This window comes from Megalops cyprinoides, chromosome 3, assembly GCF_013368585.1.
Source record: "Megalops cyprinoides isolate fMegCyp1 chromosome 3, fMegCyp1.pri, whole genome shotgun sequence".
In the NCBI taxonomy this organism is placed as follows: Eukaryota; Metazoa; Chordata; class Actinopteri; order Elopiformes; family Megalopidae; genus Megalops; species Megalops cyprinoides.
Genome location: NC_050585.1, coordinates 49,430,674 through 49,447,289, shown reverse-complemented (window position 1 = coordinate 49,447,289; position 16,616 = coordinate 49,430,674). Strand labels below are relative to the sequence as shown.

Below are 16,616 nucleotides of genomic sequence, written 5' to 3'. Positions count from 1 at the left end.
CCCCGGGTGACCGTGGAAAGGGGCCCTGCAGTGAATGTGTGTGTGTGTGTGTGTGTGTGTGTGTGTGTGTAAAACCCCTGAAGGACAGGGACCATGAAGACTTCCTGAGTTACATTCAATATTACAATAACACGCTGTCTCAAGGAGGAGGAGGTGTGGGGAAGATCTGTATTCCAGATGCAGGAATTCTCTCCCCCCCCCCCCCCCCCCCTTCTTGTGAGAGATAACAAAAGCATGACAGTTTCTGAAAGCAGATTCAAGTGTGCTGAATAGATGACAAAGTGGGGCTTCTATCCAACAGACGTGACTTATATTTCACAGAAATTGCTTTCCCAGTAACTCCTACGAGAGGGCTGAGCAGATCTAACATGGTGCTGAATGGATTACCAGTCTTGTATTGCGTGTCATAACTGTACAATGTGAATAATTATAAGCTGAAACTGTGTATGAAACTGATCTAGGTAAAAACGCTAAGGTTGGTTTGTTTACTGTCTGGGCCCCATTACTTTTTTTAAGGTCACGATGTGTCTCAGAACTGCATATTTGCTTCCCAGAATTCAATTGGACTCTGAGCCTCTTGGCTTCTATTGACCCAGTGGCTGTCCAGGGGTTTGAACCATGTGCTGGCGAACCCCTTACAGAAAGAACCAACAAAAATGGGAAAACTAAAGTGAGGTTTTTAGGGCAGTAAGCCCCTGAGGCATTTAATCACAAGATTGTTGAAAGTTTAATACGGTATGCATAAAACTGTCCTATTAAAAATGACACACTGAATCGAGATACACAAGGGGTATAGCTGCCTGGTATCACAGCAGATATTACCATAGGTGAAGAATTACATTTGATTTCTCGCATGCAGTCTATGACTTTCAAGGAGGAGAACCATTCTGGTTGTTCTATTTCTTTCGTTACAGGGATTGATCTGTCTTCATTCCTTCCCCCCCGATGAGTCTCATGTCTCAATTTAAGCAAATACATAAACTCTAACCGAAACACAACTGGGGCTTCCTTGCCAAGCCGCGCCACAGTGGAGAATATGGAACCCATTATGTGTTCCATCAAGCTTATACCAGTCTGACAGAACGCAGATGGTAATAAATTTATCTTTACATGGACCGGAACGTTATTTGGGAAGCTTTTTTAAATGGACCATTGTTCATTATTGAGTGACATAAGTAAATAAGGAAGCTTTATTAGAAACATCGCTCATTGACTTGATCATTATGAACATCTTCCCTTATTTTAATGTGAAATGACAGTGTGTGCTTTTAGGAGGCTGGATGAAACTAGCGACATCAGGCCAGCTACTAATCAACACTTAAATCGTAGTATTAACATCTTGATAATACAAAACATATTATGCAATTGGACTCCGTTGTTCTACTCCTGTGCCAGATATTGCCAAAATAAAGCACCCAAGCGTCTCATTGTAATGCCAGCAGCGAATGGCCAAATAGCTCTGATTTGGCCCCACCTGTAAAAGGGATTATAGCTGGGGTGGGAACAATGGGAGCTGAGTGGGGAGCTCCTTGTTCTTCAGAGTGGAAAGTGTGAATAAATTTCATCCGCATGCTGGCTGTAAGTAAATAAATTATCTCTCGGCGCTGTTTTATATCAGCCCTCAACAGCATTGTCATGTGTTTTGTATGACCTGCTATTCAGATAAGGTGAGACAAAACTGTAAGCTTATAACCTTCAGTGTTTGTGTGTGTGTGTGTGTGTTTGCGCGTGCGCTTGTATGCATGCCTGTGTGCACATATATGTCCTTCAGTTTGCACAATGTTAGATCGGTTTTCATTGCCACAACCGCAAGCCCACCTGATCCCTTCAGTGTTCGAGAGAAAAAAAAAAAAAAAAAGCTAGACCTTGACTAATGCGTGTGAGGGGGAAATAAATGATGTGTGAGCACAGCTCTCTCTGCACACCATCTGCAGTGTCACCGTGTCGGGGAAGGTTGCGCATTTCATACACGGCGAGAAACGTGCAGCCCTGCGGTGCTGTACCTGTAACGGCTGCCCCCTTCGGGAGGAGCCGTGCTTTCTGGCTCCAGAATGTGCACTCATGCACACCGTCCTCAGTGGAAGACAGACTGTCTGAACAGCGGTATGTTTTCCCATTCCTTAAAGGAAAGGCAATGGGAAAAAAAAACCCCAGCCAAACAGCTTTTACCACAAGTGTTATTGTTTTTTTTTTTTTAGTGGATTCTACAAATATATGTGACTACAAGAATAGACGTTGATCATTTTCCAGTGGTGGGACAGACGAAAGATTTCACGATGTTGATACAGTTGACAGTATGAGACAGGTGTGCTGTTTTCACAGGATGATGAATGAGGGTTTGTGGTTTGCAGTACTGTAATTATGATAATTATCGCTACATATCATTATATGTGTGTATGCATATGTGTGTTTGGGTTGGAGAGGGCTGGTTTTTGCATTCGTTTCTGCGTGTATGTCCTGTCTTGTTCTCTCACAGAGATGCAGCAGAGAAAGCCTGAGTTCACTCTGCAGCTGAAAAGCTTTTCCAGAGAGCTATGTAGGCATAATAATCAGGATGAGACAAGTTCAGCGGCTGTTTTTTACTGCTTTGACATTTTAAAAATAGAAAAAAAAAACCCTAAAAACATCTTTTGTTGTTCAGTCTGGTGATGGATTCACCACCAATCTCCAGCACAGCTTGTTAAAACCGATATGAAACTATGCGGGGCCACGGCCCTCTTGAAGTCTTTAAACCTGCTTATTAATGATGACTGACAGGTATGTAGTTTTGTTGTAATCATGCGGTCTGCCCTGGAATCATAATGGCATTTCTAAGCGACTCAATGATCTACACTCTGAGTGATTTAGTGTCCTGCAGTGTTTCTGAACTGCAGCCAGACTGCAGGGCGGACATCACTCAGGAACCCGATAAATAACGGGCAGGAGAGAGGAGGCCGCTTGCTGTCATCGGCCCACTCTCCGTTCCCTTTGGCCCTGCTCGCATGTGCCAGGCCCGGGTTGGCGTGAGCTGAACTTAAATAGGCCAGGTTCTGACACCTACGATCAAACCGAGCCAGGTATCCGAAAGTCACCTGTAGCTGAGAACAGTTTTACGTTACATTACGTTATTGGCATTTTGCTCTTATCCAGAGCGACTGCCATGGGTTACAGGTTTTTTTTAACAATGTTACCCATTTATACAGCTGGATATTTTACTGAGGCAATTGTGGATTAAGTGCCTTGCCCAAGGGTACAGCAGCACTGCCACAGCGGAGAATTGAACCGGCAACCTTTCGGGTTATGAGTCCTGCTCATTAACCGCTATGTCACACTGTCGCCAGGTTCTGACACCTACGATCAAACTGAGCCAGGTTTCCACAAGTCACCCCCTAGTAAAGCCGATCCACTCGACTCTGGCAGATGGGGAGATTTGGTAGATGTGTAAAAGGACGGGGCGATTAAAAGACTGCTGGTCAAGTTCTGGCTCAGTTCTGGGGGAACTCCAGCAAACATAGTGACTTAACTTTAACCGTGTCAGTAAATTTCCCGTTGTATAAATGAATGATAGGCAAGTTGCTCTGGGTGAGGGTGTCTGGCTGCTTTGTAAAAACTTATGATAAATGATTAAATAAAGGAATGACTTCCAACCAGGTGATCCCGAGGCCATTTTTAGAGACAAATATCACTTATTAAAGCTTGCATGTCAGAGCTAGCTCAACCGGCAATGCAACTTCTTCAAAATAAAACAACTTGTCCTTATAAGATCTGTTGCATGTCCTTATGAATGGAATAAGGGAATCAGGCTCGGCACCCAGAGAAAATACAGAGGGGTGCACTTGCAATCCACAGAGGGGGGCACAAAACGTTATATCTTAAAAAAGCCTAATAAATACTATGTAGACAATGGGATATAAGGAGACAACTGGGAATGTACTGAGGGTCGTCTGAGGGTGCAGTGCACCCCAAAGTACCCCCCATAGTGCTGGCCCTGAAGTGAATCCACAATGCTTTTTACTGTAGCCTGACCAAGGCACAGGCACCTGTGTGGCTTGGCTGTCATCAGAGAGCTCCTTTCTTTCTGTTACCTGTCGGGGGTGGGGATGTGAAACAGGACCTGCTTGTTGATATCTGTCAGCTTGTTGAATGAAACCCCCTCCCCTCACCCATTTCAAACCCCTTCTCAGGGGGAGCCAGAGAACTCCCAGGCCTGTCTCTGACGCATTGCTCTCACCCGGTCCGGTTGAAGTTTCAGGGCCCAGCCCCGTAGATTTGGCAGGGAAACCCTCTCTCTCAGACTCTGGGCGCATGGGGTCTCCTGCTGAAATGGTATGCAGCGCAGGGCGAACTTGTTGACCGTGGCAGGCGGAGAGGTTTGAGTTGGAAAGGCTTCCAGTCGCAGGGCTGGTCTTTCGGGAGCCCAGGAGGAAGGGGAGACCCCAAATGGGACCTGACCTGCCGTCCCATCTGGCCCCAGCTGACCGAAAGTCACTCCGCACGCGTGCGGATTAAGCGGCTTTACCTTACCTTAAGGTTACGCTGCAGTGATGGATCTACTGCATGTCCCAGAAGTCTGATCTCACTGGGAAACGGCATTAACCCTTCAATGCACCTGGTAGAATAACACACAGTACCTTATGCAGTACAGAGTTAGAAGGCGGAAACAGTACTTGTAAAGCTGTTGTGATTTATGACTGTTTACATGCCATTTAAGACCTTAGAACAATATGCAAATCTTTGGTGTCTTAAGTTTAGAACACTGTAATAATATTTGCCAACAGTGAAAAGGACATCAATTTGAACAGTTGTTTTAGTGTGTCATGCTTGTAATATGAATTACACATGCCAATGAAACCAAACTTATGGCACACCCTGTAAATTTCAAATGAGCAACATGTTGGTTAGCGAACAGCTTAACTTTCAGAGGAATGCTATGTTTCAGTGCTCCAGCCTGCTCTCTCCATACAGTCCATTTGGACCCATCCGGATTTCTGGAAACATATGTTTTCGCAGCATTTTTTTTTCCCCCATATTTAACCATGCAACAGTTGCACCATTACAGTAATTGGGTTTTAAAACCTCTCTTTGTAGTGTCTGCTAAAGCCTCGCTCTCACTTTCAGCGCTGAATTATTCACAGATTAGTTGGCACATCAGAGGAAGGGAGAGAAAAGAGCCCGCAGTAATGGGGAGAGCAGAGGCGGCGAGGCCGACGCCTTCATGTAGTGTGGATTTTTCAGGCTCTCCCGTTTCATGTGGAGTTTTGTACAGAAGACTGCGGGGGGACCGTCCCTCTCTCCCGCTCTCTCAGAAGACGGCCTCGTTAAAGCCGAATCGGGAGCCTCAGAGGGGCGCCGCTGGCCCTCCGCGAATGTGCTGCGGGCACGATTTCAATGTCAGCATGTGCTCTGCGGTTTTGTTCTTTGAGGCACCTTTTTTTGTTGTTTTTTTTTTCTTTCTGAGTGCTTTATATGGACAACTTGGAGCATCCAGCTCATGATATTTGTATTCACTGTAACTAGCTGGGCAAAACCCCAGAGAAGGATTGGGGGATTGAGGGATTGGGGCATTGGGGAGAGCGGGAACTGAGGATACATTACATTACATGCATTTAGCAGACGCTCTTATCCAGAGCAACTTCCAGCACAGCAGAACGTAAGCGTATCCATTCAATTTAAAGGAGCAACAGTGTCAGACCAGGCTAACAACACTCTCAGACCCAGGGATAGGTGGCATCACCACATTTTGGGAATTTCAATAGGATAAATATCGGACAGTGGTTAGCAAGGTGTTACGATTGGAGGGAACCATGAATATTGTGATGTTCTACTTTGTCCTACTGTTGTAACAACCGCTGCATGTGACACTGACCTCAGGAAGTAGATGTCCTCTTAGTGAACATGCAGCAGGTCCAGGGATCTGACCTCTCCTCATTAACGATGGGCAGAAATCACGTGATAGCATTGCCTCATTAGTGAATGGCAGGCTGGAGCCTTGTGAGGTTCCTCTCAGTGCAGATTGATGTGAATCAGTGAATCTTTAATGAACCTATTAGCTCAAGCGGCGCCGCGCTTCATAAAACCCTTACTCGCATGTGTCTCACGTGTGTCTTTCCTTAACAGGAATTCACCTCTCCCTCTCTTTCTCTCTCTCTCTCTCTCTCTCTCTCTCTCTTTCTCTCTCTCTCTCTCTCTCTCTCCCTCTCTCTCTGTCTCTCCCTCTCTCTCTGTCTCTCCCTCTCTCTCTCTCTCTCCCCCTCTTCTCCTCTCTCTCTTTCTCTCTCTGTCTCTCCCTCTCTCTCTTTCTCTCTCTCTCTCTCTCTCTCTCTCTCTCTCTCTCGCTCTCTCTCTCCTCACAGATGAAGCTGTGGAACAAGTACAAGGTCACCAGCATCCCGTCTCTGGTGTTTGTGGACGCAGCCACAGGGAAGGTGGTGTGTCGGAACGGGCTGCTGGTGGTACGGGATGACCCCAAAGGTATATACATTCGTTATAGCTCACCATTTCGGAGGGAACTAAATTATTTACATTACACTGACATTCATTCATCTGGCAGACACTGTTATCCAAAGCGACATACAAGGAAGATAGAGACACAAGCAAAAAAAAAAAAAAAAAAAAAAAGGAGTAAGGAGTCAACAATATTAGAGGCACTGCATGGCCAGTATTCAACAGCTGGCCAGACAAGGTATAAGCTAGCTGGTAGAGATAACAAGTGGGTTAAACCATTAATTTACTTTTTTTTTTTTTTCCATTGAGATTGAGGTCATGCAGGGGGAACCATTAAGGGAGGGGTTGCTGTTTTCTCAGGGCTCAGATCAGGGGAGGACAGGCGGCAGGAAAAGGCTTTTGCTCCACACCAGTGGGGAGACTGTCATCTGTGACCAAGATCTCAATATTTTGACATCTTAGCTCTTGAAGCAGCACCAAGGCTATTCCAGCACAACACAAAGAGAAGCATTTATCATCTCACAGGGAAGAGAAAAAAAAAAAAAAAACACCAGGGGAATATCACCAGCGGCGCACAGATTGGATTTCACATGAACGCAATGATATGCTCTCTGTACGCTTAATGAATACCAGGCCCGGCAGAGAATTGCAGCATTATTGGCGTTAGTCATTAATCGCGGCTCTGGAATAGATGTTGCTGCGGCGATATTAATCTCTGCGGACCACCCCACCCCCCCGTCCCTGTGCACAGTCACATAACTGGAAGGGTAGTAGCTGGATGACCTGCTAATAGCAGTGTGCAGGGCCAAGCACAAATCCAGGATTTTTGTCTTGCCTCCCACTGTAAGTGGAAAGACCTCATTTTTGCGAGAGGACTTTCCCGGAGAGTGTGTAATATGTTCTGAGTACACATTACGCACACATTTATGAGACAGGGGAAGCGTAAATCAGGGGGAATGCAGCATGGATGAAGGGCCTAGTTAATGGGAGATTTGATTTGGAGTACAAAACGTGGCAAAATTTACAGGTACTTTTTTTAATTTTAATTTTAATTTAATTTAATTTATTTATGTACCTGTCTGTTTATGAATTTATCTATCGATCCATTCATTTACTTTTAATCACATCCCGCATTATTTAGAGAATGTGATCCCATGGTTCAGCTATGATCAAAACAGATTTTCCTCAACCAGGTAACACTAGCACAGTGCCCCTCTGTTAAAAGTCCTCTGCATGGTTTTGACTGTCAGTCCTTTGTTTGAAACAACCCTATTACCATATTTCGTGGCTTATTCTTCTCATCTACGGAATATGAACTGTCATTGTGTTTCAAAACCAACAGCTAATGATATATACAATAACCAGCAGTTACTGTGATCATATTTCACAGCTGGCTTGGGTCATCTCATCTTAAGAGACACTTAAGGCATTGCAGAGTGCTTGTTTTTTTGAACACGAGCAGTAATCTTTCTTTTCGTACTCTATAAAAGCCGCACTTTGCATCAGTATAAGTGTTCAGTGAAGTACACCGGTGTATGTATGTTGTAATGACACGCCAGTGTGAAGGATGTGTGACTGATTCTCAGTGCAGTCATTTGACACCTGCTTCATTCTCTCTTCATAGGCCTGGAGTTCCCCTGGGGGCCCAAACCCTTTGCGGAGGTGGTGGCCGGGCCCCTGCTCAGGAGCAGCGGGCAGACAGTAGACAGCAGCTCCCTGGAGGGATCCTACGTGGGGGTGTACTTTTCGGCTCACTGGGTGAGTGCGGGAATGGTCATCCTGCCCCTAATGACACACTCAGCTCCCTCATCCAGGGTCCAAGGAGTGGACGACGGCACACGAAAAGCGGAATAAGCAGGCGCTGCTTTTCCTCATGGGGGGTGGGGGGTGGGGGGGGTGTCCTTGTACTTGGGGGGAAGTCTTGTAGGTCTGATGTTGATGACCATGATGATCGCAGTGATGATGACACTGTGTGAGGCTGATGGCGATGATACTGATGAAGATGAAGATAATGAAGATGACAGTGATGATGATAATGACAATGATGATGATCAGGACGATCACGATGAAGATGACGACGACAACAATGATGATGACGATGACAGTGGTGATGATGATGACATATTATGCTGTCAGTACTGAACTCTGTTGTTTTGGTGAGGACGGCTTCTGTTGAGGTGGCTGTGAAGATGATAATGGTGGTAATGGGGCGGCAGTGTAGCACAGTGGTAAGGAGCAGGGCACATAACCGAAAGGTTGCCGGTTCGATTACCCACTGGGTCACTGCTGCTGTACCCTTGGGCAAAGTACTTAACCCAGAAATGCCTCAGTAAATATCCAGCTGTATAAATGGATAAAACTGTAACCTATGTGAGTGGCTCTGGTTAGGCCCTGTAGCTCTGTGCATGATAGCAGAGGAGGATCTAGAGCTACTGACTGCAGATAATCTGCAGGGAGGGCAGAGTTGGCCAGAAGAGTGTAGGCGTAGGGAGGAGAACACTTAAGCACTACTGTCAGTGAATGAGAGCCAGGAAATCTTTCACCAGAATGCAGTCATCCTGGCAGCCCCCCGGAGGCAGGACTCTACTGCTCTCCTGTTGAATCTTGCGTCCTTGCCCCGTTCGCCCATCCGCTCAGCCCCCAGGACTTTAAACAATGACCCCCACCCCCCACCCCTCTACCTGCAGCTGGAAGCCCCCAGGATCAGGCGCTACTACCGAAAGCCTTTTTTCTCTTGTCTCCTCCTCCTACAGTGTGTTGAAAGCCAGGGACACTTCACACTCACACAGCAAGCCCTGAGGACACCCCCTCCCCCCCACCCTTCACCCCCTCTGCACTGACACCTTCCCACCCTTATTTGTGCCAGAGCTTTACTAATTGAAAGGATGAACCTCAACAGCCATTGTATCTACTTCTATGGGCTATTTTAATGCCACACTCCGCATGTCTGTTGGTGCAAACTTCCCCTCTATTGAAAAGTGTGTTGCAGTAATAAAAAATGCCACACCTGGCTGTGGTGTCCAGTTACTTGTGGTACAATTTTTTAAAAGGCCCTCAAATGACCTGAGGCTGAACGAGCAAACTAAAGAGGGACCTTTGTTCCCAGGCTGTCTTCTGAGGGACGCTCACTGTGTGTGTGTGGGTGTGTGTGTGTGTGTGTCTGTCTGTCTGTCTGTCTGTCTGTCTGTCTGTCTGTCTGTCTGTTTGAGTGTGTGTGTGTGTGTGTGTGAGTGTGTGTCTGTCTGTCTGTATGAGTGTGAGTGTATGAGTGTGTGTGTGTGTGTGTGTGTCTGTGTGTGTGTGTCTGTCTGTCTGTATGAGTGTGTGAGTGTGTGTGTGTGTGTCTGTCTGTCTGTCTGTGTGTGTGTGTGTGTGTGTGTGTATGTGTGAGTGTGTGTGTGTGTGTGTGTGTGTGTGTGTGTGTGTGTGTGTGTGTGTGTGTGTGTGTGTTCAGTATTGTTGTACTGTGCGTTCTCATGTATCCGATCTGTTTGCGTTGGCAGTGTCCCCCTTGCCGCAGCTTGACGCGGGTGCTGGTGGAGTCGTACAGAGCAGTGAAGGAGTCAGGCCACAAGTTCGAGATTGTGTTCGTCAGCGCCGACAGGTGGGATTTACATCTTCGGGGAAATTACACCGCTAAAGCAGTTGCACATGCCAGACTATCCCTGACAGTCTCACTCTCTCATCCACACTTCATTCCCTCTTTTCTCAAAGTTTTTGCACAAAACAGTATCACTGAGTAGCCTGGGTCTGAATTAAGAGCTCCTCCGTTTAGAGGAGTACAGAGGAAGGTCTCTATCATTAGCATGATGGGTACAGAGGAAAGTCTCTCCCTTTAGGGGGACTGGGTACAGGGATGGTTCCACCCCTGTCAGAAAGACAGCTGACATGTTCTCTTTGTCATAAACGCAGGTCAGAAGAGTCCTTTAAGCAGTATTTCAGCGAGATGCCCTGGGTCGCTGTTCCTTACTCCGATGAGGGCCGGCGATCGCGACTCAACAGGCTGTATGGAATCCAAGGTACACTTTAACCACTTTTATCCCGGCGGTGTAGTGTGGTGGAGAGGTGCAGGGCTCAAAACCAAAAGGTTGCTGGTTTGATACCCCTCTGGGGCACTGCTGTTGTACCTCTGGGCAAGGTACTTGGTAAACAATTGCCTCAGTAAATATCTAGCTACATAAATGGATAAGATTATGTAAATCGCTTTGGGTAAGAGTGTCTGCTAAATGACAATAATGTAATGTAATTCAAGGATGGGCTATTTTCCTTCATGACCATGTGGCAGGATGGAGACAATAAAACAGACTTTAAATCTTGCTGTGATGTAATGATGTGGTTGTTGGTAGTGAGAGAGCAAAGTGTTCTCTCAGCTGAGGCAGCAGAGTGGAAGCAGGTCTTCAAGGCTGAGCGCTGTGTTGAGGGTAGACAGTAGGTAGGTAGGGAGGTTTGTTTGGTACTCACATAGGGTGAGTCCTCTTCTGGCTCTGTCCTGGTGGAGGGAGGAGGAGATGCAGTCAGAGAGCTCTTTCCCCTCTCCTTTCTGGAATGCTCGGAATGTGTCCAGGCTATGGCTGCTGCACGCTAGCACCCCACCCCCCACCCCCACCCTCCGCCTCTTGTGTCCCTGCCCCCCCTCCACACCCCCCCAATCAGGGCCCTGCTGTTCATGCCAGAACCCCTCTCACATACAATGGACACACTGTGTCTGTTTTTGATAAGGCCTTCAATACAGCAGCAAGATTCCTCTTATCTGAAAAGAGTTTCAAGTAAAAAAAAAAAAGTGTATTTGTTCGAGGGGGGGGGGGGGGTGTAGCAGTGTGTTTGATGGGGAAAAAAAATGACAGTAAAGCACAGCTGGAGCCTGTGTCCCGAGAGCTCAGAAATTCCACTGGAGCTTCCCACTACCCCTGTGCCCTCCTACAGCCCTCCTACAGTTTTCCCCACTGGGGGACGAGTGCCCTGCTGTGTTTAAAGGGGGGGGGGGGGGGGGCATCGTGGTTAAGGAGCAGGACTTGTAACCGAAAGGATGCCAGTTCGATTCCCTGCTGGGGCACTGCTGCTGTACCCTAGGGCAAGTTACTTAGCCCACAATTGCTTGAGTAAAATATCCGGCTGTATAAATGGTTAACATTGTAAAAAAAAAAAAAAAAACTGTAACTGATGTAAGTTGCTCTGGATAAGAGCGTCTGCTAAATGCCAATAATGTAATGTAATGCATAAGAATGGGTCTGTTTCTTTTTAATGTCTGCTTTTAATGTGTTTTGGGACATTCACCCTCTTTCTCTCTCTCTCCCTCTCGCTCTCTCTCTCCCCCCCATCTCTGCCAGGTATCCCCACCCTCATCCTGCTGGACGCGGAGGGTCACATGATCACACGGCAGGGCCGGGTGGAGGTGCTGAACGACCCGGAGTGCCGGCTGTTCCCATGGCACCCACGGCCCGTGCTGGAGCTGAGCGAATCCAACGCCGTGCAGCTCAACGAGGGGCCCTGCCTGGTGCTGTTTGTGGGTGAGACAAATTTACCTTTACATTTACATTTGCATCTGTTCATTTGGCAGACCCTTTCATTCAAAGTGACTTACGAATGAGGTAGATTACAACACAAGCGAAAAAAAAAACATAAGGAGTCAACAATATCAGAAGCACTGCATGACGAGCTTTCAATGGTTGGCCAGGCGAAGTACAAACTAGCTGGTACAGCTAAGGAGTGTGTTAAACCATTAGATTACTTTTTTGTATAGTTTAGCAGGAGACAGTTTTGAGAGTTTTGAGAGACTGAAGAGTTCATTACGGAGGGGATTAGGGAAGAGGGAAAGCACTTAACTGTCCTGGTGGAAAATCATTGGGAAAATAAGTGCACTGTAAATGAGACAAATCCGCTCTCAAAGCTTTAGATCTCCGGGGGGTTAAATACAATCAGGTCACTTCATGTGCCCTCGCAGCTGAACCTAGATGGGGGTAAACATTTTCAGGTTGAATCTGTAACATCGCTGCAACATCGTAAGAATATTGAACTGTAGATTGGCTGGGAACCATTAGGCTTCTGGTCCGTCATCTCCATCTGCCTCTGGTCACATAGTCAAATGATATGTTGTGAAAAGTTTACATCCTCTGTCCTGTCCTTTGACCTCTTTACTCTGGCAGTTCATTTCACATACATTGGCACGAATTGCGTTCATTACATTATTGGCATTTTGCAGACGCTCTTATCCAGAACAACTTACATAGGTTATGATTTTTTACCCATTATTCAGCTGGATATTTACTGACGTAATTCTGTGTTAAGTATCTTGCCCAAAGGTGTAACAGCAGTGCTCCATAAGGGAATCAAACTGGCAACCTTTCGGTTACGAGTCCTGCTCCTTACCGCCATACTACACTGCCGCATACATTGGCATGAATTGCGTTCATACACTCCATATGTGGCAAAAAGGACTTGAAAAGTCAGAGCCTCATTCCCTAAGAACAAAAGGAATAGTAATGTGCCGCTGGTGATCCTCTCCCTTCCCTCCATCCTCCCACTCTTTCTCCCCGGCAGATGCAGAGGAAGAGGGAGAGCTGGAGGCGGCCAAGGGACTGATCCAGCCCATAGCGGAGAAGCTCATGGCCAAGCACAAGGCCAAGGAAGAGGAGACGCCTCTGCTGTTCTTCGTAGCCGGAGAGGTGAGAGCGAGGTCCAACCCAAAACCGTTGGCCAGGGGGATCTGCAGGCACATGCAGGGTCTCTGTGATGTCCAGCCACCGTGAGCGAGCTCCAACCTCTTCCAACCAGATGCACACCAGCCGTGATTTTTCTGAAGCGTTTGGTTATTTTAGGAAGCTTCTTTTTCGGGATTGTTTGGTTTGAGTCTTCATTTCTGCACATCTACAGCAAAGGGGGCCCCGTTGGGACCTTCGGTTGTCTCAGCTGGAAGAGAGATGAAGTGCGGCAGAAAGAGGAGCTTTGGGGTGCACTGGGGTGTCTGTCCGCATGCGTATGTTTTCAAATGCACGCGTGTGTTTTACCATCTGGCCGAGGGATTTGAACTTTGAGTGCTGAGGATTAGTCTGAGCAAGGCATGCCTGCGTGCCAACGAGCAAGCCAGCGAGCTTATAGGTGGAGAAGTGAGCTGGATGGGGTCCTCCTGAAGGGAGCAGCCAGGTGGTGCACCCCCCCCCCCTCCCCCACCCACCCCTGAACTTGAACCCCCAGCCCTCACCCCCTCACCCCCCCACCCTGCAACTTGACCCCCCCAATGCAACTCATCCCCCACCTTCCAACTGTACACCCCCCCCCTCCCCAATTAGCTCAGTGGAGCGCACCACCCCACCTCTCAGAGCGGGACAGTGTTTTCATGTTTTTCACCAGCTCTGTTGTTCTTACTCGGCCCTTCCCGCTCCCTCCCGAGTTAAAAGCAGGCCGCAATTATCTCATAAGCTGCTGTCTTGCTTTAAGCGAAGGCTAACGGCAGCCTGGGTGTTCCCCCGTGTCGCCACACGCCCACGCTGCCATGGCTAAGGTTTCAGGAAACGGCCCTGCACATCTGCTCCCCGCCTGCCCCACAGCACATCTGCCCGACGACTCCCCGCTTTGATCCCGGGCTGCAGATACGGGGGGCTGATACACGATACGCAGAATATCCGGGTCGACGCATAGAGAAACGCACGGACGCCCCCCACACATGGACGACGTGAGAGAAAGGCAAACAGGTGGACAGACAGAGACGCAGGGGGATGTAAGCAGCTGCAGTTCCACGGGGGTCAGGATGGGTTTTGTGTAGCAGGCCGCCACGAAGTCCGAATCTGCCTTGGAGGGCACGGTGTTCAAGGTTCGATCAGAGGTGGGCTGTCTTTGAAAGCATGAAGGGACTCTGCATAGGAATGTCAACACGCAGACATTCCCTGATTTTTCAGGGACAGATTCTTCTGTAAAATCACAAGGGAATTGCATAAGTACATGCGATTAATCATTTGGAAGTGAGAGAATGAGGTTTTTTTTTCTCGCCGGTAATCACACTGTTATCTGTGTGTCTCCAAAATCATGGCTGAAATAATGTTTTGAATTTATTTTCCCTTCCGCTGAGATTCAGCTGGTGTTGTGCTGTTATGCCGAGTAGCTTCGCTTTGTGAACAGCCCTTATTTCTTCCCATTCTCTGCATTCACAATGAGGTGTATCCAGATAATGGAGTCCGAAGAGTGGAAGTAATTATTAGCACTAAAGCCAAGAAGAATCTCATCACGTTGCAGACATTTTCAGAAGTGTTTAACACCTTTCCTTTTTCTGCTTGGCTTCAAGACTACATCAGTTTTTTTTAACTGATGAGATTATTCAGACAGGGTTGAGCAATGTATGACCAATTAAAAAGGTTTTACGCTGATAACCTAGCTGATGGTAAGATAATTTTTTAAATGTTATCAGATTTAATGATTATGATTCTCTTGCAAGCGTGAAGCACTGTTAAAAATATATGGAGGACAGAAGAAAGAAGTAAAGTAACAAAGACCTAGAAATCTAGAAAAAGTGAGGTCTGTGCAGTTTAGTTTAATTAGATGGCACATTGAATGGTTTCTTTTACAGAACATTAAGTTGAAGATAAACCGCGGGGAAGCTCAGATTTTCATCCTTGCCAGTATAACAGTGACACCTACTGGTCATTGATGGTACTGTGCCAAAGGAAAGGCTTTCTGTGCAACCTCGGTCAGATTCTTGCCTCTGCCACTCCCAAGGCTTAGTAAATGTCAAATTGGATAATGTTGTCATGTAGTAGTGACTAATAGTGTACCACAGGTGACCCAGTCGGGTTCCTCTCCACTTCTGAAATAAATCAAGGAGACAATTTAAATCAGCGTGTAAACATTCTGAACATGTTTACACTCTCTGGGCTGGGGTTAGTCAGTCTCAGATACGGAGTATCTGGAGGCATGCCTTTTCAATGCATTCTCGAGTAATAAATCATCATAATTCCTCAGTAATTTATCTTCTGGTTGCGATGGTGTGTTTGTCACCGTTACCGTTGCCTAGAATTACAGACTGTAATCTGAGTGGTTTGGAGCTAAAGGTTACATTAATTTGGGGGGTTGGGGGGGTCTGTAAAAGAGACCAGACAGACAAAGCACACAGAGTGTCTTGCCCACACATTATACTCACACAATACCAATACACTGCGTCAGTAAGAGTTCACAGATGGGAGAACAAAATGGACACACACACACACACACGCACACACAAACACACACACACACACAGAGTTCAAGTGTCTCTCAAATTTTCCACTAATTGGAAAGCCCTGAATGAGCAGGAAGGGTTGCTCATCCCCTGTCCCACCCAGACTTCCCTCCGAAGCAGGGGGCAGACACAGCGCTGGATCACCACAGAACCAGTCTGGGAGGAGGGACGGGAGAAGTATCATGATCCACCCAACACATGGAAGCAGAAATGAGAAATGCTCATGTCTTGTGCCATTATTCCACTTTGCTGTTCCCTCTTCCACCAAATGCCTTGAGCAGAGCATGTACTGAAAAATAATGATCAGTATCGTCAGTATCGGTATCATCATCATCACTGCTGCTGAGAGACGAGTCTCTCAGTTTTGTGCTTTGAGCAGGGTGTGAGTGCATAATGAGTCTGTCCCCTCTTGCCTGTGCTGGTGGATGACACGGCTCTCTCTGTACACAGGATGACATGAGCGACTCGCTGCGCGATTACACCAACCTGCCAGAGGCGGCGCCACTGCTCACCGTCCTGGACATGTCGGCCCGGGCCAAGTACGTGCGCGACGTGGAGGAGATCACGCCCGCCGTGGTGGAGCAGTTCGTGAGCGACTTCCTGGCGGAAAAGCTCAAACCTGAACCCATCTAGGCAGACGTAGGAAAAGACACAGAGGTTTCATTTGGACTGCAAGTCACCTCCCCCTTTTCCCCCACATTCACTTCTTTTTCATACTTCTGTCACCCTTGTGTCTCACACTCACCCCCCCCCCCCACCCCCAACCCCTATCCCCACACTGTTAAAGCAAAAGCTCACTTTTTACAGACATTTCAGCTTTTTTATTCGCATGGGTACTTCAGTGCTGAGGTCCATTTTCTATTGCGCGTTGTGCCTAATCTAAGACCTTGTTTTCCCCGAACATCTTTTGCTGCCTTTTTCTTCCTGTTTTTTGAATGGATGAATTACAGGACACAAACCACACAACACACACCCCAAAGGACTTGGA

The 16,616-nt window shown here is 47.2% G+C and overlaps 1 protein-coding gene across 1 annotated transcript in view; it reads left to right on the top strand.

Moving 5' to 3' along the window:
* Positions 1–16,616, top strand: part of LOC118775412 (nucleoredoxin-like) — a 51,410-nt gene extending 34,794 nt beyond the window's left edge. Inside the window, exons 2-8 of the mRNA XM_036525318.1 lie at positions 6,333–6,450; positions 8,048–8,181; positions 9,927–10,027; positions 10,336–10,442; positions 11,751–11,930; positions 12,961–13,085; positions 16,079–16,616. Coding sequence (XP_036381211.1) covers positions 6,333–6,450; positions 8,048–8,181; positions 9,927–10,027; positions 10,336–10,442; positions 11,751–11,930; positions 12,961–13,085; positions 16,079–16,261 — 948 coding nt within the window. The 3' untranslated portion in view covers positions 16,262–16,616. The remainder of the gene's footprint in view (positions 1–6,332; positions 6,451–8,047; positions 8,182–9,926; positions 10,028–10,335; positions 10,443–11,750; positions 11,931–12,960; positions 13,086–16,078) is intronic.